The 24199-nt window shown below is 37.1% G+C and overlaps 1 protein-coding gene across 3 annotated transcripts in view; it reads left to right on the top strand.

Annotated features, from left to right (window-relative positions):
* The window catches only part of PRKD1 (protein kinase D1), a 515048-nt gene that overhangs the window by 184820 nt on the left and 306029 nt on the right, over nucleotides 1-24199 (top strand). For 2 of the 3 annotated variants that reach the window (XM_036843895.1, XM_036843897.1), the window contains exon 1: nucleotides 319-576. The exons of the other annotated variant lie outside the window; for it this stretch is intronic. In XM_036843895.1, the coding sequence (XP_036699790.1) occupies nucleotides 319-576 (258 nt within the window). Of the gene's footprint in view, nucleotides 1-318; nucleotides 577-24199 lie in introns of those variants that run through there. 3 annotated transcript variants of the gene reach the window in all.

Here is a 24199-nt window from a genome sequence, read left to right as displayed (position 1 = left end):
CGCCCCCGCCCGGCGCCCTGGCCTCGCTGACCCGCCGCCCCGTCCCTCCGCGCGCGCCGCGGCTGCTGCTCCTCCGCGCGGCGGCGCCTCCCCCGCGCGCCGCCCGCGCTCCCGGCGGCGCAATCCTCCCGCCTCGGCCATTTTCCCTCCACCCCCTCCCCTCCTGATCCTCATCCCCTCGCCCTCCCCCCGCACGGGGACTTTTCCGGAAAGTTTTTATTTTCCGCCTCGACTCCTGAAGAAAGAAGCTCCCGGCTCGGCGGCAGCAAAACTTTTCGGCTGTGCGGACTCGCGGCCCTCGGCGCGCCCGGCCGAGCGATGAGCGCCCCTCCGGTCCTGCGGCCGCCCAGCCCGCTGCTGCCCGTGGCAGCGGCGGCGGCGGCGGCCGCGCTGGTCCCGGGGTCGGGGCCGGGGCCCACGCCGTTCCTGGCTCCCGTCGCGGCCCCGGCCGGGGGCATCTCGTTCCATCTGCAGATCGGTCTGAGCCGCGAGCCGGTGCTGCTGCTGCAGGACTCGTCCGGGGACTACAGCCTGGCGCACGTCCGCGAGATGGCTTGCTCCATCGTCGACCAGAAGGTAAGGCGCCGCGCGGCTCCGAGCCCGGCGCCTCCCAGCCGCGCAGGGGGCGCTGCCAGCCCGGCCGCCCCCTCGCCGCGCCAACTTTCCGGCTCCGGGGGCTCGGCCGGGAGCCAGCCTCGCCGGCGCGCTGGAAGGGTCTGGCACCCGCCGAGGTTGGACGCCCGCATCTGAGGCACTGCGCTCCCTGTTGTCCAGTTCTCCTCTTGCCCCATCCTCTTATATTCCCGATTTCTCTACAGTCTGCATCCTCCTCACCCATTCCCATCCCTTTCAGGACATTCCCAGGTATCTTGCTCTTTTCGGGTCGCGCCTCTCCCTTCCCCTTAAGACTTCCCGGCTCTCCCCTCTCTTCCTTCTGCACCCTGGACCAGCACATTCCTGGCGCCGGAATCCTTCCTGCACTAGAGTTCCCCCGGGGACACGCTCAGCACGATTTCAGCACCACTCCCTTCCCCTTCAGGCCCCTCTCCCAGCTCAGATTGATGCTGAGGAGTTCCTGGAATGATCTGGAGAGGAGGAATTTCTCACCTGTCAAATAAGCTTTGAAGAGAGAGTGATTGACTCGGCCAGCTGTGAAAACAACTGGCCAGACCACAGCTACCCACCTCCTTGTGGTCTTTTATTCCCAACCTTATGTGAACATGGGAGCAAATTTTTCAACGATAAATCTGAAAGTTGCAGCCTTCTTGATTTTGATTCCTAGGGTACTGATAGTGGAGCTTTGAAGTGGGGACACAGATATATAGATGGTAGGGGTACTGTCCAGGAGCACCCGAGGCTGGCTGTGCCCTTAAGTTTGAGGCTGTGGGACTCTGGACAGCGGCCACCAAAGGCAGGGTTGAAAAAGGGCCATTATCCTGGACCAGGCCACCCGAAGAGGAGACCTAGCCCGCCCACCAATGTTTATAGTGCAATTCCGAATTTCAGGTTGTGTCTGTAGCCATCCAGAGGGACACTGCATGGAAGGGGGTGATAAGAGTATAAAGGAAAGGGGGCCATGGCGCCAGTCTTCTTAGTATAAACAGCAAGTGTTTAGGGGTGGAGACAGAGGTCTCTAAAGGTGCTGAATTTCAACCCCTGGAGGACTGACTAGTACTTGCCTTATAAAGATCACTTGAATAATCATGAAAGCTTTCTTTAAACTATTTGGAACAGAATTTGCTAAACCTGCCTGTTGCAAATTGTGGCACTGAGCACAGGAATATTAGGAAAAGCCCCAGGGAAAAAATCACTAATCTAAAAGTTGTGAAAGTTCTGGAGGCCAGACTAAGGTAACAGTGAGTGCCAGGAATTTTTGTTTATTGAACATAGTGACATTTTGTAATACACGTTACTCTTAATTTTTTGCAACTTCCACAAAAATTAGGCAAATTTTGTCTAATTCTGCTACAAGTCATATCGTATGACTTATCATCATCAGTATCGTGGAGTGTCTGTTGCAGGTGAAAAGGAACATTCTCCTAGGCACTGAAAGCCTTCCCTTAATGGCAGTTGTAGTCTACAACAATTTTCCCTGGGGTGCAATCCGGTTAATTAGAGGACAATACTGAATAAGCATATAAGCAAGGTAAATTAAAATTTCTTTAAAAAGCTAGTGTAATTGTACAGAATTTTAATTGAAAGCAAGTGATAGAGTTACAGGTAATATTAAGTTAATATGGACAGACTTTTTGACCAGCTTTAAAACACACACACACACACATACATATACACACACCTTGATGGAGTTTAGGATGGGGAGAAACATGTATGGTTCAAGAGGTTTATGACTGGAAATTGATTAGAGAGCGAATTCTTATCTCAGTAGCTACCAAGAGGGATGTTATATGGAAGGGGTGATATGCATGCAGAGGAGAGAGGCAGCAAGCACCTGTGGAACACAGTGGACCTGAGGGTAGTGGCTAGGATACTTAGAGAGAGTAAAACTGTGAAAAGGCCTTGCAACTAAGATGAACTCAGATTACTAGGAGTCTCTGTAATCGTCTACATAGAGATATCAAACCAAGGACATCTGAAAGATGGATTTGCTGTGTGGAATATGTTTTAGAATGCCAAGAATTTTGTGGCAGAAGGAAAATTGGAGTTCATGAGCTAATGGAGTCCTGAGCCAAAGCTCTTGGGGAGAGACCTGGAGAAATACTGGAAAAGGAAAATCATCAGCCGTGGTGACTGAGATATAGGGGGAACCCGTTCCTTCTATATTTACTCTAGTAGTTCTGTCTCGAAGAGTTTGAAACGTTTGACTGCTTGGGATAGCCTGAATAAAGATCTCACTTACACTTTTTTTTAAGGTTATGGCAAAGGGATAGTTAGATTTAGAGATGTGGATTTGACAGTTATTTATGTACAGGATACTGTAAATAAGTATTTACTGGATTGTGGGTCTAAATAGGAAAATTTTCATCTATTTATCTGTCTTCTGTCATCTATCTTGAGATACAGTTATGGCCCCAACAAGATTAAGAGGGCTGAGTATCCATCACAGGATAGCAGAGATCACTTTGTTTTGTGACAGTAGAAATGGAGGAGGGGTCAATGTGGAGTTAAGGAAGTAGGAGAAGGTTCTTTGTCTTTCATTTCAGGTTCTCTTGGAGTACTTTTTCAAGATACTAACTCTGAGGAAGGATGACAGGAGAGAAAAAGGGAGAGAGGAAGGGAGAGAGGGAAGGAAATGGATGTTTTAGGAGAGTGCTGGGAGTTTGAAGTCATTTATAATTTACTATGTAGAATGGAGTCATGTTGAGCTGACAGCAGAATTCTCCAGATTTTCTGAGCCCTCCACATTCACTGTGTTACAGCGTGTTAAGAGGGTTTTCATATGATATGTTTGAGAGTTTTCTAAATACTAACAGAGATCAGACTAGCTTAAATCTTTGGAAGTATTAGCTGACAGTTCAGTTTATATCAGCAACATCCGTGGGACATTTTCTGTGGGATGAGTGCTTGAGGTGTACAGAGCTAAATAAGAGAAGTCCTGTCCCTGAGAAACAATCTTTAAGTTATTATTGTTATTATTTAGAATTTAGAGTATAGTTTTCTTTTTAATTATATAGGTTTGAGAAGTGGCAGACATATGATTGTACTTGAAAATTTTTGATGGTAATTGATCAAAAATATTCTTATTTTAAGATAAATGTACCCCAGGTATGTACTGAATTATATAGCTAAAGAATTTTTTAAATTTTAAAAATTTTTTTTAAGTTTAATTTTTATTTTATATTGTAGTATAGTTGATTTACAATATTGTGTTAGTTTCATGTATATAGAAAAGTGATTCAGTTATTTTAAAAAAGATTTTAGTTTAGATGAAAAATCTAGTGTTGCATTTCTGTATGTAACAATTTATGAATATAGAGATAGAACTAATTCCTTCTTTTTTTAAATATTAGCTTAAGGTTTTATTTATATTATGCTTATTTCTTTACTTTGCAAGCATGTAACCTTGAAGGCTGGTTGTATGTAAAGACATGTATCATGTTAGATAGTATACATGATTATTATTTTCTGGAGGGTGAAAAAGAAATAATAACAGTAGTTGACTTCACTTTGAAACATTGTTACTTTCTACTATCAAAAGAACCTTGAATATATAGACTAAGAAGGAATTGTTTTAAAATAAGGAACAGTATTCCAAAGGAAGAATTACTTTAGTTTCATAGTACATCATCTATGTGTCTACACACACACACACACACACACACACACATAGACACACGTCTTTAAAGCAAGCAGTATTAATTTAAGGATGTGGGATGCAATTAATATGACTGTCCATTCATTTTGCCTGTTATCTTATTAGAAAGACGACTCATATTTCCCTTTTGAATTTACTTAAATGGAGTAATAACATCTATAAGACTCCTGGCATAGTTTCACTTTGTGTAGTCATTTATCTGACCAAAGAAACTAAAGAGTGAGATTTTGTAGAAGATAGCTCACTAAAGGAATAACAAAGGTTAGTGCCTTGGTTTGAGAGCAGCTGTGCTCTGCTTATAGTTGTTTTGCTTTCTTAATTGTAAATTGTTTTTTTAACACTTGTAGTGTCACTTTAATTTTTATTGTTAATTTTAGCTATTCTACTTCTACACAGATTGAGGAAACTGGAAGTAATTAGCTGCTTGATGAGGCCAGCATATGTGGACCAACAAAATCCTTTTAAGCTAATAGGTGTTTGGGTCTTAGGTGTATTTTTTTATTTATATTTTATATTTGTCATCATTATATGTTTATTGATTTCTGATTTAATGACGAAGTATAGAATGTGTCAGTTCATTAAGCGATTCTTAAAGTAATATAATGCTTTAATACTGTATATCTAAAATTTTGTTTTCAAGTTTAGTTAATAATAGGATTATATTTTGATATACAAGTAATGCCTATGTAATATATATCTAATATATACGTACATCTGTAGTATATTATCTAAATATCTGTGTTTTGAAACATAATTTTGAAAGCCTAATTATTCATAGCCTCCAGATGCTGAAGTATTGTTTTTTATTTTGCATTGTAGGCTGCAAAAAGTGGGGCCTTGTTATATATCTCATAATCCAAAAGAGAAACTCTGCTTTATGATTTTTCTATCAATACACAGAACTAAAAACCTTTTCTTATTGGTATATACTATTTAACAGTTTTCCCAAGGAAATACCATTTGAGTAAGCCTTCCAGACTTAGGGCTGGGAAGAATTGGACAAATATGTGAATTACTTTAGACCTTTAGATCCAGGATTAAGATAAATTTGAAGGAATTTTCTGCAGCAGCTATAGTGTGTGTGTATGTGAGAGTGGAGGTTGAGAGTAGGGAGTGGAGCTGGAAAACTATTAATGAAGTTTGAAAGTTTGTCCGATACTTCATGACTGCATTGCTCTATGTCACCGGACTCCTGTCATAATTATTAAGGGAGATTTAAAACTTTATTTTGCCAATTATTATTACGCTTTTTTTTTGACAAGATGATTGTATGTAGGTCTTCACTAGTTTTGCATAAATGACTTTTTTTTTAACATCTTTATTGGATTATAATTGCTTTACAATGTTGTGTTGGTTTCTGCTGTATAACAAAGTCAATCAGCTATATGTAGACATATGTCCCTTTATCCCCTCCCTCTTGCACCTCCCTCCCACCCTCCCCATAAATGACTTTTAATGACCTTACTAGACAATACAAACAAATTTATAATCCTATGAATGTATGGTTGTCACTTATCTAAGATTACTTTGAAGATTAAAGATAATATGTGTAAAGGATTAAATATACTGCCTGGTAGATAGGTGAATAATAAATAGGATTATTGATATGTGAGGCTTTATGAATTAGCATACTGTTTTGTTAACAAAGAAATGTATATTCTATTATCTCATTCTTATCTCAATATAAAATTAAAATTGTATTAAAAAGCAATATAGCTGTAAGGTCAAGGTAACACTTTTTCTTCTGCCCTCTATAATAGAGCAAATCTTAGGAGTAGTTGCATTTTGATACTGCCTCTGAAATTCAACCTCTCAGAATTCCTCAAGGAGTAATTTGATTATTGCTAAATGAAAAACACATATGTTGATGAAGTAAAGCATCCTTTTATTGCATTTTATTATTTTTGACAAGAAGTTGATTTAATTGCTTTTCAGTTTCAAGTGGCATTCCAATGATATTTCATTTGATAAAAAAAGGGAAATAAAATAGGTAATGGTGCAACATTTGGCAACGTAATGATTCTCAAACATGGTCCTCAGGACTGAAATCAAAAGTTCCTTTGCAGATCAACCCTTGATGTGAGGAGGAAGGCACTTGGAAATGACTTATGGAGATCACATTTTGCTGTGGTGCTAGCATATAGAGCTTATTTGTTAAACTGTTGCATCTGATGAATATCTAATATAACATGGTTGTGCACACGCAGAAGTGTTATATTGGGATGAGAGGCGATTTTACTGGGAAACAATTGAGACAACAGTTTGGCAAAGCCAATCACAAGTCTTTTTCCAGATCTTTTCACTAACTACCACTTAACACTCATGGAGTCCATGCTCCATTAAAAAACCTTTAAGACAACAACAATCAGTAATTATTCATCCATCTTTCACAGAAGAAAAGTGGAATGGATAATTACATGAAACCTGTGTGTGTGGGTGTGTCTGTGTGTGTGTGTGTGTGGTGTGTGTGTGTTTGTATTAGATTGGAATCATTGAATAAGCTCTCAAGCTATAGTGAGAAACTAGTATAATCAAGATAACAAAGGCTGGACTCAGATTGAATTAGAAGTGAATAAAATGCAGTTCCATTGGAATTGATCATAACATGAGAATTCTTTATTTTATTTTTATATTTGTTTGTGTTGTTTCTGTGTGTTGAGGATAGCTACTGCTTTTGACCTCTGACCTCTGATAGTCACCTTGGTTCATCTGAAAGCTCTAAACCCAAATGTGAAAATAGAGGTTGAAAATATAGGGTGTTTTTAAAGATAGTGCTCATCTTTTAATTTCCCCAGTATTATTCTAGAGAGGTTTTGAAAATGAGATTTCAGTTTCTTAAATCTTTCCTTGGTGTTGGAATATGTAAGAACAACAAGAAAAAAAATGCATCAATTTTTCTCTTTCTTCTGATAACGTTTAGATACAGAGAAAATGGTTATTTTGCTCACAGATATTAAAAATTCTTTTCACATTTTCTACAAGAATATGTGAAATTTCTCCCAGGAATTCCTCTGGTACTGTCAAACAAATATTTTTGTACCATTAAAAATCGATAATGACAGCACCACTTGATGTTGCTTGGCAGCAGAGAAACCCACATTATGCTGTTTCTTATTCTGTCTTTCTACTCTCACAGAAAATAGATAATTCAATAAATAAAGCCTTTAATTACATGGCCACTATGGCCATTATGGAATATCATACAATTTATATAGTTATAAAAGTAAGAGTTGGGGTAAAAATCTCACATATTGAGACACAATTATGCCGGTCCAAATTTATAATTTCCTATATAGAAGATTCTTCCAAAGTTGCAAAAAGGTTTTATTTGGCTAAAGCTAGACACTTGATACAGCAGCTAAGCAGTGTTGGCAAATATGAAGATTAGATTTTTAAATATGTAATCATGCACAAATTTTGTCCAACTTATTTTACTGAAAAGAAAAAAAGGTATGTACCCTTCACTGCTTCACTGCTTCACTGGATTTTATTCTGACTAGGCCACTGATTGATGAGGAATTTCTTGAATTTAGTCACAATTTCAAAAATTTCTGAATGCCTCTCTCCCTGTCAGCAGCCACTTTTTTTTTCACATATATGTTATGAAATGAATGAAAAGTATGAATGTGATAATGAAAATATGAGCCGCAAGCAGCTGTGGCTTTCACCATTGTTAAAAGCAGAAAAGAGTTGAGGGGAATAGTGGGGACAGGAGGGGTGGCAGTGAAGCTTTGGTGATGGCTTTGAATCCATGGTGGCTGAGTAGACTTGAGTAGGCTACTGTGGGCGAGGCCGGTGGGATTTTGAGACTAGTGGCACCTTCGGGCAGTGAAGGAGAATGACAGTAGAGCTCTGACCTCTTATGGATTGAATTAGCACGAATGGTCCCACCAAGCAAAGCCTGCATAGCAATCGGGAGAGGTATGGAAGTGGCTTTTTACAAATAGAGTTGGTCCACTTGGGAGGTTTTCAGAGTGCCACAGACGAGAGGTTCAGAGAGCAACCCCACAAGGATTTGACTGTGAGAGTTTCAGGAGGAGCTTGTCCTGGGAGCCTTGGGCCCAAGCTTCTCGGGCCTCATGGTAACAGTGACCTGCAAAGGGGAGCCTACAGAGCAACACCTTCCTGTCAGTGACTCCGTGTGCCTGTCTGTGTCTTGGCTTCTTTGCATTTGTCGCGTCTGATTTTCCCAGTAGCCCTTTGTGATGGTCATTTTCTCTCCATTTTAAGGATGAGGGAGCTAAATAAGGGTCAGAGAGGTTAAATCGTTCACCCCAGATCACATAGCTGCTAAGTAAAAAGCAAAACCATCCAATTCTTTCTGCCCTTCACTGTAGGTAACCCTAAGAACAAGGAGGGCTGGGAGGGCCATAGGTCTATATATATAGAGTTTGGAATTATCAAATTGAGGGGGAGGGGAAATGTTAAACTCCCTTATGTTGGGTGAAATTTACTTAAAAACACTTAAGCTGTGACAGTGTGGTATTATTTCTGTTAGTTTAAATTATTCCTTAATCTGGAAGACTTCCCTTATGCCGGATTCACATCCCAGTTAGCGGTCAGCTGGAATTCTAACTACGTTGGAGGCCACCACTGCACGGCTTCTTTCATCTGTGGCAAGATACCTACCCCAGGTATTGATAATTAGCATAAGGGACATTAAATATGGACTCTCACTGGGGATATTAGGGCCATTAGAGATAGGTGATCGCCGAAAGTATTTTAGAGACATGCATCACCCTTGAGGAGTCACATGAACTGTAATGTATCTACTTGTTAATATGTTGGGTTTTTTTAAAATAAATATCTGTGCGGCAGGATCTGGTTTGGTATTTGCTTTCAGCCAGTCGTCACCCATCTTTAAATTTCCAGACACCACTGTTATTTATCCAGAGAAGTTAATTACCTTATGTGAATACATTTCCTGGGTTGGTTCACAACACTTCCTTCCAAGGAAATATGGACACAGAGGTGTTTTGGAAGAAGTGATTATGTTAAGAACGTCTATTGATTAGTTTGGCTCAAGACTAGTGTATGTAAAGAATTTTAGGTACCCGTGAAAATCAGTGAATTGTTTCTTCTTGAATAGTATATTGATTCTGAGCAGATTTTGAGAAAATAATTAAGGGTCTTAAGAAAAGTGCCTGTCAGTGGTTGCTTTTCATTTGAGAAGTATTTGGATTGCCTGTATGCATATGCTAAGGATTATGCTTTGCAAATATGTTTCCTATTTTTATAAATTTTATGTATTTGTTTGTTTGCTTATTTTTGGTCAATTATAAATTAGTCCCCACCCTAAGGTAAACTTAGTCTCACTTGTGCATAATCAATTACAAGCCATGTGGAATTTTTCTTTCCACTTTAGTAGTGCTAACCAATCTGGATTGTGAATTGTCTTGTGTTCCTTTGCATTGTCTGTGTACAGGGCTAAGGCCAACACTTACCATGTAGACTAATTGCACTGTTTTTATAAAAACGTAGTTGTATATATAGGTAGACATGATTTGATTTAAAGTATTATCATAACTCAGTTATATCCCCAGGGTTCCTGCCCTGAAGGACCATTGGGAAGCCTATAGTAAAGTAGTTACTCAGCCCTAATAGATTAGAAAGGTACCTGAAATATTGCCTCTTTCTGATATATTTGGCACTTTGGAGCTTTAGTACAATGGACAGGTTACATAGAGAATTATCTTTTGACATGACTCGCTGATAGCCTCTTGGCTGACAGGGAGCAGAGTGTCCAGCTGTACTAGAAATCTGAATTTACCAGATGTCTCCTAGTGGAGTACTTACTGTTCTTGTAAGCCTTATCTTCAGATAACCTGTCTTGAGCTAGGAGGGCATGGCATCAGTTGTTGTTCGAGGAGTAGTGAGGTGGATCACTCACGCCTGGCTCTCCTCTGCCAACGATCAGTGCTGAGAAAAACTTGCTTAGCTTTAGAGTGCTCTCCAGACGGCAGGGTTCTGTGCCCTTCCCTTTGACACATGCTATTTCCATCTACTCATGTGGCATGAGCTCTTGTCACCTGGGATGTAGATTTTTAGAGTATTTAAATACATCCTGTAGCTTGCATAGATTTGCAAAGAACAAAAGACTAGATCTTGCGTGATCTTTGCTTTTATTCAATTCTTTGGGAAGAATGGGGAGCAAAAGTGAACATAGAGTGAGGATGGACCAATTAGTGGAGTTAAATACAGTGACCAGATGCCCACTTGTCTGGGATAGTCCCAGTCGTGTCTGTTTTCCAAGAATTCTTTTACATTGTATGTTTACTGATAAAAACTGTGGAATTTTAAGTTAAAAACAAACAACAAAGAAAAACCTTACTTAGGACATTTTATTGACTTTTGGCCAAATGTCCTTGTATATTTAAATATAAAAGCAAAACTTACACTTAGAATTTATTTCGTGGAGTCACCAGATTATGTATATTAACCATGTGACATTGAGTAATTTTTCTAAATGGAATCTTAAGCTAAAAACAAAACAAAAACCTTACTGTGATTAGAATATTATCCCCTTTGACCAAAAGTTTCTGTATAACTTAAAGATGAAGACAGCCAACATTTAGAATTGATTTCATAAACCAGTTAATTAGATCTGACTTTGAATATAGTATCTAAAGTAATTTGAGCTCTATTTTTTCCAACCAATCAATGTAAATCAAGATACTGTCATACTTATGTATGTTTTTTGTTTCAAGCAGCAAATAATTGTACTTATTCTGGTAGTTCCTACTACCTTTATTAATTCAAGTAAGCAAATAGAAAGGCCTGCCTTGAAGCTCCAGCACCCTTGGCAACCATCACAAAGGTAGAGTACACTGACTTACAAGCAGAGGGATAACATTATCATAGTTTCAAGGTGTACTTTACTGTATTCTCTGGTCTGCAGAAAATATAATGCGGTTAGCCAAAAAGGAGAGAAATTGCACACAAATATCCTTGATTACTTAGAAAACTTGTCTTATATTTAAAAAAACAATAAAGCGAATAAGGGAGATAATTTCTTTGGAAATTATATTGTACCACAATAACAATGTGTAGGCTGTAGCTCATATTTTCTTAAGATGTTCACAGGCGTAGCCTGGAAGAAGCAAATATATGAGTTATAGCTGTTCTTCTATGCTTGATTTCTATTGATGAATATACTGTTGAAATAATATTAAGAATTTTAAATTCAGAAATTATAGTGTTGAAAATAATGCAAGTCAGTGGGGTCTAAAACCACTTGAAAGGGAACTTGATTTTGTATAATCATTTCTGTTTAGAATTTTCCCCACGTGGAATATTATAATATTATACTTCAATTAAATAATTGTTTTTCTTTTACTTTGAAAATTATAAAATTACCACATATAATAAGCTGAATAGTGACCCTCAAAGATGTCCACGTCTTAATCCCTGGAACCTGCAAAGGGTACGGCAAAAGGGACTTCGCAGATATGATTAAGTTAAGAATTATGAGTTGAGGAGGGTATCCTGGATTCACTAGGTAGGCCCAGTCCCATCATATGAGCCCTTAAAAGTGGTGAATCTTCCAGGTTAGGTCAGACAGGTGAGACCGAAAAGCAGGAGAGATTACAAGTATGAGAGGGATTGGATCCCCTTTTGCTGACTTTGAAGATGGAAGAAATGGGCCAAGAGCCAAGGAATGCTGGGATCATTATGAGGGGGAAACAGGAGGAGTCAGATGATAGTAGTAGGAGGAGATGTGACAGCAGTAACTGGAGTTGATTCAAGAAATGGGTCATGAACCAGTACAGCTGAAGCTAGAAGCTGAAAAAGGCAGGAAAGATGATTCTCCCCTAGAGCTTCCAGAAGGAACGATACCTTGGCTTTAACTCAGTGAAACTGATTTTATACTTCGATGTACAGAAGTGTGAGAGAATAAATTTGTGTTTTTTAAAGCTGCTAAGTTTGTGGTAGTTTATTACAGAAGTAATAGGAAACTAATATACCACATTCGCTGGAGAAAAGGCGAGAAATTCAGATAAATCCCCAAAAGGGAGCTCTATTCATTCTATAAATGAATATGCTCATCATAACTTGCATATAGTTCTTTTTCTCTTTTCATTCGATACTGTCTTTCTGTGTCAGATTTTAAATATAAAATGTTCAGTGCCCTTGGGGGTAATTTTTGTGTGAAGAAAGGCTATTCAGATATTTACTTTGGTTTTAGAATTTAATATTCAAGGTATTAAAGTTACAGATTCAGATGTTAGTCTTAATCTTTCTAGTGCAACTTATAAATAGTTTAATTTTTTAAGTCTAGTAGATTTTAACAATCACATTTAAGGACGTTTGAAGAATTAGTATCCTTTGCAAATACAATTATTTAGATACTTTCAAACATTTCAAAATGCATTTGTAAATTTAATATATTCTATTTTCTTTAAATACTGCAATCACCTGCTTGATAAACCTTTATATCTTCTTAAGTAATTCTTATACATTTTATAAATGAAACTTATAAATATGCAAATGTGGTAAAATTTAAGTTCTTAAATGTTCCATTGCCATATACATAAGCCAAAATTAAAATTAATTGCTTAATTATATTTATATAATATGTACAAAAGTATTAATATGATGGTTTTGACTCTCAAACTTTTCTATATTTAATTTCAAATATTCCCATTTTTGAAAGATGTTTTTCCACCTGTGAAATAATTATGTGATTCCACACAGTTTGTGGAGTTCCCTCCCCATATAAATTCTGCAGTTGTCTTCTTGGCTTGGTTAAGGTTGCATAAACACCAGTGCTTTTAGCTGGGATGGAGATTGGATTCTTTCTGGAAGTGTAGGTCAGTTCCATGGAATCCTGTTTCTGTCTGTGATTCCATTACTTCAAGAATGGGGGTAATCATGTATCCCATCCCTGGATTCAATTTATGTATTACTTCTGAGTGCTGAAAAGTCTCAAATTCCTATCCAGATTGATCATTCGATTGGATTTTGAATCACTTTAAGTCCTAAAATAAATGAATCCCTTTTCTACCTACACTAAGGAGCTTTGAACCTAATGGAATAACTGCATTTTCATATTTTTTTCTTAAGGCTCTTAAGGCTACATTATTCTTAGAGATATTAAGTATGTGATTGAACGTTGGCCCTCTCTCAGGGCCTTGCCTGACCATCTAGTCACAACTCATAAGATGATTCTCCTAACTTGGTATTTTCCCCTGTAAATAAAAGAACACTCAGGGCACCACTTTCTAATATCTGAATAAAATTGGTATATGGATTTATCACAATATGTTTAACTTGTCTCCTACTCTTGGATATTTAGGATTCTTTCAATTTTGGGTTTTAGTTTTTTTTTTAAAACATCTTTATGCATATGCCATGGCAGAAATTTTCCACCTACATATATAACATTTATATTTGAACTTGTCTGTTAAAATTCCTAAGATTAATATTGTCTTTTAATATTTTAATATTGTCTGTTAATATTCCTAAGATTAATATTTAGATTATAGTTTTTATTTTAGAATTATAGTGATTCTTTGCTTTCTTCAATTTGAAAAGTACAAATGCATAGGGTTTTGGGGTTTTTGCTCTGCTTTTAGAGAGAAAAATCAAGTGAAGCAAGCAGCAAGATGCAGAATAAACTGTTATATTTAATAGCCAACACTTAAATCCATCATTGGGTAGACTACATATGGAATATATCTAGCAAATTCACAATGAACAAATAATAAAATTTAAAAAAAGAACACTTTCCTTTTTCCTGTTTTCTTTTGTAACAACTGGCCTGATATTTTCTCTGTATATCCAAATTCACTTTGATCTTATAAAAAGCAGTTTGAAAAATACACATTCCTATAAAATTTCCATAGGATAATTTCTTAAAGATTAAAATTTCATCCTAGCTTGCTCTTACAGTTCTCTGTAATGTTCTTTAGATACCTGAAATGCAGAGAAGAGGTTCTTAAAGACCTAAGTGTGTCATCTTGACATGTCCATTTTTCTCCAAAAGTCTTTTCTTTTGCAAAAGAAGCAATTGCATTGTTTATTCAATACTGTAGAGCTGTCTTTGATAGTTTAAAATATGTTTTGATTGATAAAACTTTGATTTACACACAAAGGTTCAGGAATGTCTTTATTGAGTAAATTGAATAAGATTGAGTAAATCACATGAGAGTGTAAACACCATACAGGCAGCCATCTTTGCCTGTTTCTCCTTTGTTACATCCCAGGGATCTAGAATAGTGCCTGGCACTGACTGATTTGAAATAAAGATTTGTCCCATTATTTACTGGTTAAGTTTCTAGAAGCAGAACTGTGTGATCAGTCTGTATGCAAATTTAAGTCTTTAGTTATATCTGATCTATTTGCTTTCTAGAAGTCCTCATTTCTACTTTTGATCCATAATTATTATTCAAATCATTGGTTTTTTTTAAAGTGAATTAGAAATGTTTTGGGAGATAAGATGTACTTCGAGAGAAAGTTGGACTGTTATTTGAGGAAACAAGCAAACACAAAATTCTGGGATTTGAGTCTCATCTGAGGAACTGGTATTCCTCTCATCTAACTGGGCCAAGAATTTGAAGCCAGTGAAAGCTTTCCTGAAAACGTTTTATGATTGGGCCTGAATAAATATTTGTTGAATTGAATTGAGTCTTTGGAACAGAAGGAGTCTTTTGTGGTTGTTAGTGGATACCTAGTTGAAATATTATGAAAGACACTTCAGTGTTTTACTTGTCAAATCTCAGCCTAATTTACCTGTAGATTTTAAGAACATAATTATGGAAATAATAAAAGTCTGACATATAAAATATAGTGGTAGGAGAGACAGTGATGGAGAGGAAAGAATAATGTCTTTGCGGGAGTCGGGGGGTGAATCAGAAAATAACACAAATTCAACCAATGTTAGCTGGAAGTCCCTTTGCTTTTTTTTTTGCTTCCCACTGGCTTGTGGAGTGAACTTGAGAAACTCGGATGGGCTGACAGGGAACAGGGAACATTCAACAGAGTGGCCTCCAGCAAGGAACTTTTTTAATAGTTAATAGTCACTAGTTTGGCTGCTTTGATGTGAGTCAGTAGGATTACAATTTAAAAACATTTACCTTTTCTTTGTTTCCTGCCAATTCTTAACCTTAGTTACTTTAATTTCTTTGCTTTTTATGTCACAATTACTGTGTTTTATATTTCTTAAGTCAGATTTTAGCTTTTTAAATGATTTAAAGTTATGCTTATTTTTGAAAATCATTTTTATTCATACTTTTAATACTTATTATATACTAGATGGCAGGTGTTAAATTATATATCTATACCTGTCCATCTATATGTGTGTATGTTTGTTTTTCTTATCTTATTTGGGGGGATATTTTGTAAAGTCTTATCTTATTTGGGGGGGGTATTTTTTAAAGTCTTTTCTTAATTCTTTTTATTTTCTGTTCATAATTTTAGCTCTTGACAATCCAGATTTACACCTCACATGTTTTAAATTTTCTGTCCTGCTGTTTGTATCTTTTTTTTTCCTTCATAATTTACGTTCTCATGCAGTTTTAAGTCTTCTAGGACATTCTTAAATGTCTGAGTTGATTTTCTCCAGAGTCACAAACACCACTGGGTGGATATCATATTTGATTTTCTGCAACCCTGTTGCTTTTTAACATAACATCCAGTACTTGGATGAGGAATCTGTGATCACCCAAGTACATAACCACTCTATTTGGGCAAAGAGTTGCGTGCTGTCAGCCAGAAGTTTATGTAACCTCAACAGTCACTGCTGGGGAGGGCTTCTCCCAGCCCTTGGTGCCAAGCCAGGGAAGATGACACCCCCATATCAATCATTCCTAACAGGTGGAACAGTAGTGATTTTGTACCCGTGATTCTGTTTAAAACTATCCTGCTTCTAAGCTACTTATACAAGGATGGTCCCCACCTTTCCTGGCAAGATCTTATAAAGAACGAAAAAGCTGGTGAGAGCAGGAGTTATCTCAACTTGGATTTTTCACAGTGAAAATTTTCTCCACTGGCCAACAGTTGTTTAAAGTCATCAAGTGTATCTTTTATCCAGCATTTTAAGAGTCGAGCTCTTGATATTGAAAAAAACTTTCTTCCTGTTTATTTTTGGATTAGTGACCCTACCCCCCCTTCCCCCCAATTCCTTGTGGTGCAGGGATATGGAAGACTAAGAGTTCCTGGAGAGAAACTTGGTTAAATTTCATGAATTAGGCCAAGTTACAACACTCTTGATGGTGTAGTGTGACCTTCCTGCCTTTCTCCTCCAAGAATTTTCTCTCTGATTCCCTTGAAGGTGTGCTCTTTCATCTTGATGGGGTTCATCTCACACAGTCAGTGTGCTGTGCATATGAAAATCAGCTTTAGAGGTGACATCAGTCATCTGGCAGTCCCAGAGTACAATTAAACTGTCTTCAGAAAAAGTACCATGTGTTCTCCACAAATTATTGATTTATTGGCATTTTGTCCAAACTGATTTCCAATTAAAAATCTTAAGTCCTTTTGAGGCCACTGATTTTTTATAATAGGAACAGTCAGGAATTGGATGCTATTCTTGTACCACCTCTTTTAACTGGAAATAATATCAAATTACTTTTAGGTTTTATTAACTTCACCTTGCCCTTTGAATCCATGAATAAGAATCAGTTGTGATTTAACTTATTTGAACTCAGCATATAGCCCTGATCATTTAAGCTCTATCAGAACCTGCTCAGTAAGGGACCATTGGCATAAACGTCAGTAGGAATCAACTTCTGATAGGTCACTTAAGATAATATTAGCAATTATTATTATTATTGTGAGTATTATCCCTAGTATAGCTAACATTTGTCAGCCATTACTATACCACTCTTAAAGGGCCTACCTAGTCTAACTCATTTACCCCAGAGGTAGATAACAACTTTTACCCTCATTTTACAAGTGAGGAAACTGGGTCACTGGAAGAATTATCCAGTATTACATAGGCAATGACAGAGTTGGGATTTAAATTTAGTCATCTAGGCTCCTAAGTTCATGTACTTAGCCACCAGACTATATCTATAGAACATCTTGAACATTTCCAGGCAGATTAATAAACCTGAAAAAGCAGTGGCCCCTCATCCCTTTAGCTTGTGTCTTAATCATTTGATAATACTTTTGAATGAGCTAGATGTCTGTTATAGAAAATACAAAGAAAATGTTCTTTTCTAAATGGATAAGTTTTATTATTTGAAATTACGAGGAGCCCGGACTAGAGACTGATCCTGTTAATTAATTATTGCCATAAAGACAGGTACCTATAAACTTTTCTAAATCTAAACTTATTATGTTTCCAAGCTTATAATTGATTTTAAAGAAGCAATTATATATATGCATATGTATTTGTACCTGTAAAATATATGTATTTGTTAAAAACATGTATAATTAATATAAAATGTAGATGCATATTTAGGTTTCTTGTTATCCTCACAAATAGTTTATCTTAAAGAGTACATCAAGACTAGTACTGTACCATGGTAGGCTTTCTTTGGATACTTTAGTAGATTTTTATTTTCACTTTTTAATTATGGACTCCATATACCTATAACCTAACTTCAATAATTATCAAAATATAGCCAGTTTTGTTTTATTAATAATTAATTTCTTGTTTCCCAGTCATTATCCCTTCATCCTCTTTTCCCCAGATTATTTTGAACCTAAATATTAATATTTATTTTTAATTAAGGTTCTGGAAAGTCTTCAGAATGAGTTTTGGAGAGAATCTTGGTGTTGTAACAGTACTCTTTCTAAGGGGGGGACGCCTTGCATTTAAGTGCTCAGCTTTTATGGCTCCTTACGTGTTAGTTTTATTGTCAGTCAGGATATGTGTTCCTTTGTTCTACTAGCAACAAAGAAAAATTATGCTCCAGGCATTATACTGATACTTGCTCCTTAGTAGTATCTTATGTGAGAGAGATGGGCTTCAAGGGGAATTGCTTGAAGGACACAGAGTCCATCCATTCTCCCAGATCTTTTATAGTACATTCCTGAATCAAGTTATGTTAAACAGCTGTGTGCCAAAAGGCATTGCATTAGTGAAATGTAGAATTGCTCGTCATGATGCCATTAAGCGATTTCTAGGTTGGTTAGTCCGTATGATCCTATGAATCTCAGGTCTAAGGTGAGGCCCAATACATTGTTCATTATGATGTACAGCCTTCTTTATAAGGAACCTACAGAAGAATTTCCTGTTAAACTTTAGTTCTGAGAATAGTTGTTCGTCTCTGAAGCTATTCCTAGGCTTCTAATCTCACTGATAAGTGTGAAGTGTGAAATTAACATTTTTCAAACTTGTGATGACTGTCCTAAAAGTTAGAGGCAAATTTGAGGCCCAGAGAGCAGGTGTATAGGACTTTATGGTATGGATTTTAAAATTTGTTCCTACCTCTCCTTTGTCCTCACACGTGTTCTTCTTTTTCCTTTTTCAGCTAAGACAAAATATAAACAAATGAATAAAAATCCTAATAACGGTTATCTCTGTTTTGGGGTAAGAAAGATGTTTATTATTTTCTTTTTACTTTTCTTAATTTTTTTACAAAAATTGTGGTTGGACAGCCAGGGTCATGTGAGAATTGGAGGACTCTATGAGTGCAGATTTTATTTTGTCATTTTGAATTAGACTTATTTGAAACGACCAAATCTTTATAGAACAAGGCTGTTATGTTGAGTACTTTCAGAACAGTACCTCATTGCATCCTTGGAGCATCCATGGAGGAGAGAAATATTCAATCCCTCAAAAATAACCTTCTAAAGGAAGTGACAGCCTCAGCTAAGCGGCCATAAATTTGATGCTTTAGCTTTACTCTATTTGCCTCACTTTTAGAAGGCTTTGGTACTGCTTTGATGATCCATATTATTGATAAAAATAATTTATTCCAGTAAACGTAATGTGTTTTGAATGAGTTTCTTGCCATGAACATGAATTCATCACAATTCCAACGCACCTTGCTCCACGTTGTGTGTTGTGCCCCGTGAGAGGAGTGACAACATGACAGAGTGGAAAGAGAAATCTGGCTTCCGAGTAGAAAACCCAGGTTATGGTCTTTCCACATGTACACCCGGTACTTAACTATATGCCAACCACTGTTCTAAGCACTGGAGATGTAAACTTGAACAGCATTGGGATCCTTGATAGTCTCCTAACTTCTGAATCCTGAGTCCCCACATTTTTACAATGTCTCATCTAACAGGGATAACAGTTTCTCTTGTTCCTACTACAGGGGTGGTTGCTGAAACAATCAAAAGAAAAATGGCTTGAGTGAGTGTTTTGAAAAGGGCCCAGCAGTGTTATGATGGGAAGATAATTTTATTGATGAAATAGTTGACATTTTCATGTTACTGTGGATCAGATGCCAGTGTAAGTTGATTAAATGATATATGTGGAGTTGAAAACTCATAGAATTAATGAACTTAATGCTTTACCTTTTAAAGTGCTTTATAGTAGGGTTATTATAAGAGTTTTCTTTTTCCCTTTCCAAAGCCAAAGGTTTTTAATTAACACTGGCTCTCACTTGGCCTGGTTTGAATACTGTTTTTGCTATATACTTTCTGAGTAACCTTGGGCAATTTACTTTTTATTTATTTATTTATTTATTTATTTATTTATTTATTTATTTATTTATTTGGCTGTGTTGGGTCTTCGTTTCTGTGCGAGGGCTTTCTCTAGTTGTGGCAAGCGGGGGCCACTCTTCATCGTGGTGCGCGGGCCTCTCACTGTCGCGGCCTCTCTTGTTGGGGAGCACAGACTCCAGATGTGCAGGCTCAGTAGTTGTGGCTCACGGGCCTAGTTGCTCCGCGGCATGTGGGATCTTCCCAGACCAGGGCTTGAACCCGTGTCCCCTGCATTGGCAGGCAGATTCTCAACCACTGCGCCACCAGGGAAGCCCCGGGCAATTTACTTTTGATCTCAATTGCCTTTTCTGTAAAATGGGGATAATAAGTGTCTATGCATCATAGTGACTTTTTTTTAAACATCTTTATTGGAGTATAATTGCTTTACAATGGTGTGTTAGTTTCTGCTGGTGATTTTTTAATAATATTATCATGCAGGTTAATAATGTCTATAGGACAAACAGTGCTTTGCACATTCTAAGCAGTCTATGCTAGCTATGATGACATCTCATTCGTAGCATTTATTAAGGTCATAAATTCAGGCTTGTATGGGCAAAATCATACATGGTAAATTATTATTTTACATGAACAACCTCTTCATGTTTAAGGGTGTATTGTATAAAATAAATTGATTCTACATTTTCTTTTCAGTTTCCTCATTTTATTATTATTTTAATTTTTAATTGAGTTATAACTAACATACAATAGTATATTAGTGTCAGGTGTACAACATACTGATTTCATACCTTTATACATTATGAAATGATCACCACAGTAAGATCAGTTACTATCCATCACCATACAAAGTTGTTACAACATCATTGACTCTATTCTCTATGTGTACTTTTCATTCCTGTGACTTATTTATTTTATAGCGGGAAGTTTGTACCTCTTAATCCCCTTCACCTGTTTCATCTGTCCCTCCCACCCTTTGGCAACCACCAGTTTATTCTCTGTATCTGTGACTCTGTTTCTGTTTTGTTTTACTTGTTCAGTTTTTTAGATTCCACATATAAGTGAACTGATATGATATTTGTTTATCTGTCTGACTTATTTCACTTAGCATAATACCTTCTGTGTCCATTTGTGTCATCACAAAGGGCAAAATTTCATTCTTTTTTATGGTTGACTAGTATTCCAGTGTGTGTGTGTGTATATTTATGTATATATGTGTGTGTGTATATATACACACACACACACCCCTTCTTTATCCATTCATTTACCAATGAACATTTAGGTTACTTCCATAGTTGGCTATTATAAATAGTGCTGCAGTGAACACAAGAGTCCATACATCTTTTGGAATTGGTATTTTCATTTTCTTTGTATAAATACCCAGAATTGGTATTGCTGGATTGTATGGTAGTTCTATTTTTAAGTTTTTGAGGAACCTCCGTACTGTTTTCCATAGTGGCAGCGCCAGTTTACATTCCTACTAACAGTACACCAAGGTTCCCTTTGTTCCACATCCTTGCCAACACTTGTTGTTCTTATCTTTTTTCCTGATGATTAGTGATGTTGAGTACCTTTTCATGTGCTTGCTCGCCATCTGTATGTCTTTGGAAAAATGCCTATTCAGGTCCTCTGCTCGTTTTTTGTTGTTGTTGATTTACAATGTTGTGTTAGTTTCTGGTGTACAGGAAAGTGATTCAGTTTTATATATATGTAGTTTTTCAGATTCTTTTCCATTATAGGTTATAACAAGGTATTGAATATAGTTCCCTGTTTTATGCAGTAAGGCCTTGTTGTTTATCTATTTTGTATATAATAGTGTATATCTGTTGATCACTAACTCCTCATTTATCCATCCCCCCTTTCCTCTTTGGTAACCGTAAGTTTGTTTTTCTATGTCTGTGAATCTTTTTCTGTTTTCCAAATAAGTTCATTTATGTCGTTTTTAAGATTCTGTATATAAGTGATATCATATGATATTTGTATTTGTCTGATTTACTTCAGTTAGTATGATAATCTCTAGGTCCATCCATGTTGCTTCAAATGGCATTATTTCATTCTTTCTTATGGCTGAGTAAGAATAGGAAAGTGTGTGTTTATACCACAACTTCTTTATCCATTCATCTGTCAGGGTACACTTAGGTTGCTTCCGTGTCTTGGTTATTGTTAATAGTGCTGCTGTGAATATTGGGGTGCATGTATCTTTTTGAATTAGAGTTTTTATTTTTTCCAGTTATATGCCCAAGAGTGAGATTGCTGGATCATATGGTAGCTCTATTTTTAGTTTCTCAGGAACTTCCATACAGTTCCCCATAGTGGCTGCACCAATTTGCATTCCCACCAACATTGTAGGAGGGTTCCATTTTCTCCACACCCTCTCTAGCATTTATTATTTGTAGACTTTTTTAAAAAAATTAATTCACTTATTTATTTTCGGCTGCGTTGGGTCTTTGTTGCTGCGTGCGGGCTTTCTCTAGTTGCAGCGAGCAGGGGCTACTCTTTGTTGTGGTTTGCGGGCTTCTCATTGTGGTGGCTTCTCTTGCTGCAGAGCACGGGCTCTAGGCATGTAGGCTTCAGTAGTTGTGGCATGCAGGGTCAATAGTTGTGGTCCACGGGCTTAGTTGCTCCGTGGCATGTGGGATCTTCCTGGACCAGGGCTCGAACCCGTGTCCCCTGCTTTGGCAGGTGGATTCTTAACCACTGTGCCACCAGGGAAGTCCCTATTATTTGCAGACTTTTTAATGATGGCCATTCTGACAGGTATGAAGTGATACCTTGTAGTTTTCATTTGCATTTTTCTAATTATTAGAGATATTCAGCATCTTTACATGAACCTGTTGGCCATCTATATGTCTTCTTTGGAGAAATGTCTATTTAGGTCATCTGCCCATTTTTTGATAGGATTGGTTGCTTTTTTGATATTGAGCGGTATGAGCTGTTCATTTATTTTGGACATTAAGTCCTTATACGTCACATCATTTGCAAATATTTTCTTCCATTCTATAGGTTGTCTTTTCATTTTGTTTATGGTTTCCTTTGCTGTGCAAAAGCTGATAAGTTTGATTAGGTCCCATTTGTTTATTTTTATTTTATTTCTTTTGCCTTGGGAGACTGACCTAAGAAAACATTGCCATGATTTATGTCAGAGAATGTTTTGCCTATGTTCTCTTCTAGGAGTTTTATGGTGTCATGTCTTATAGTTAAGTCTTTAAGCTACTTTGAGTTAATTTTTGTGTATGGTGTGAGGAAGTGTTCTAACATCATTGATTTAGTCCCATTTGCTTATTTTTGCTTTTGTTGCCCATGCCTGAGGGGACATCCCCCCCCGCCCAAATATTTCTAAGTCCAGTGTCAAAGAGGTTACTGCCTATATTTTTTCTAGGAAAAAAATGGTTTTATGGTTTTAGGTCTTTAATCCATTTTGAATTTATTTTTGTACATGGTGTAAGAAGTGGTCTAGTCTTATTCTTTTGCATGTAGCTGTCCAGTTTTTCCAAAACCATTTATTGAAGAGCATGCCTTTTCCCCATTGTATATTTTTGCCTCCTTTATTGTAGATTAATTTACCATATGGGCATGGGTTTATTTCTGGGCTCTCTATTCTGTTTCATCTATCTAGGTGTCTGTTTTTGTGCCAGTACCATACAGTTTTTATTAGTATAGCTTTGTAGTAGAATTTCAGATCTGGGAACATGATACCTTCAGCTTTGCTCTTCTTTCTCAAGATTGCTTTGGCTATTTGGGGTCTTTTGTGGTTCTATACAAATTTTAGGATTATTTGTTCTAGTTCTCTGAGAATGCCATGGGTACGTTGATAAGGATTGCATTGACTCTGTAGTTTGCTTTGTGTAGTATGGACATTTTAATGATATTGATTCATCCAGCCCATGAGCATGGTATATCTTTCCGTTTATTTGTGTTGTCTTCTGTTTCTGTCCTCAGTGTCATACAGGATTCAGAGTACAAGTTTTTTACCTCCTTGCTACTCCTAGGTATTTTATTTTATTTTTTGGTGCAAATGTAAATGGGATTGTTTTCTTAATTTCTCTATCTGATAGTTTATTAGTGTCTATATTAATTTTGTGTCCTGTAACTACTGAATTCATTTATTAGTTCTAATAGTATTTTGGTGGCGTCCTTGGGGTTTTCTGTATACACTATCATATCATCCTCAAATACTGATAGTTTTATTTTTTTCCTTTCCAATTTGGTTGCATTTTATTTCTTTTTCTTGCCTGATTGCTGTGGCTAGGATTTCCAATAATATTTTGAATGAAAATGGAAAGAGTGGACATCCTTTTCTTGTTCCTCTTCTTAGAGGAAACACTTTTAGGTTTTTCACCATTGAGTATAACATTAGCTATGGGTTTG

This window comes from Balaenoptera musculus, chromosome 2 (genome assembly GCF_009873245.2).
Source record: "Balaenoptera musculus isolate JJ_BM4_2016_0621 chromosome 2, mBalMus1.pri.v3, whole genome shotgun sequence".
In the NCBI taxonomy this organism is placed as follows: domain Eukaryota; kingdom Metazoa; phylum Chordata; class Mammalia; order Artiodactyla; family Balaenopteridae; genus Balaenoptera; species Balaenoptera musculus.
This window is presented reverse-complemented; position numbering and strand designations above follow the sequence as displayed.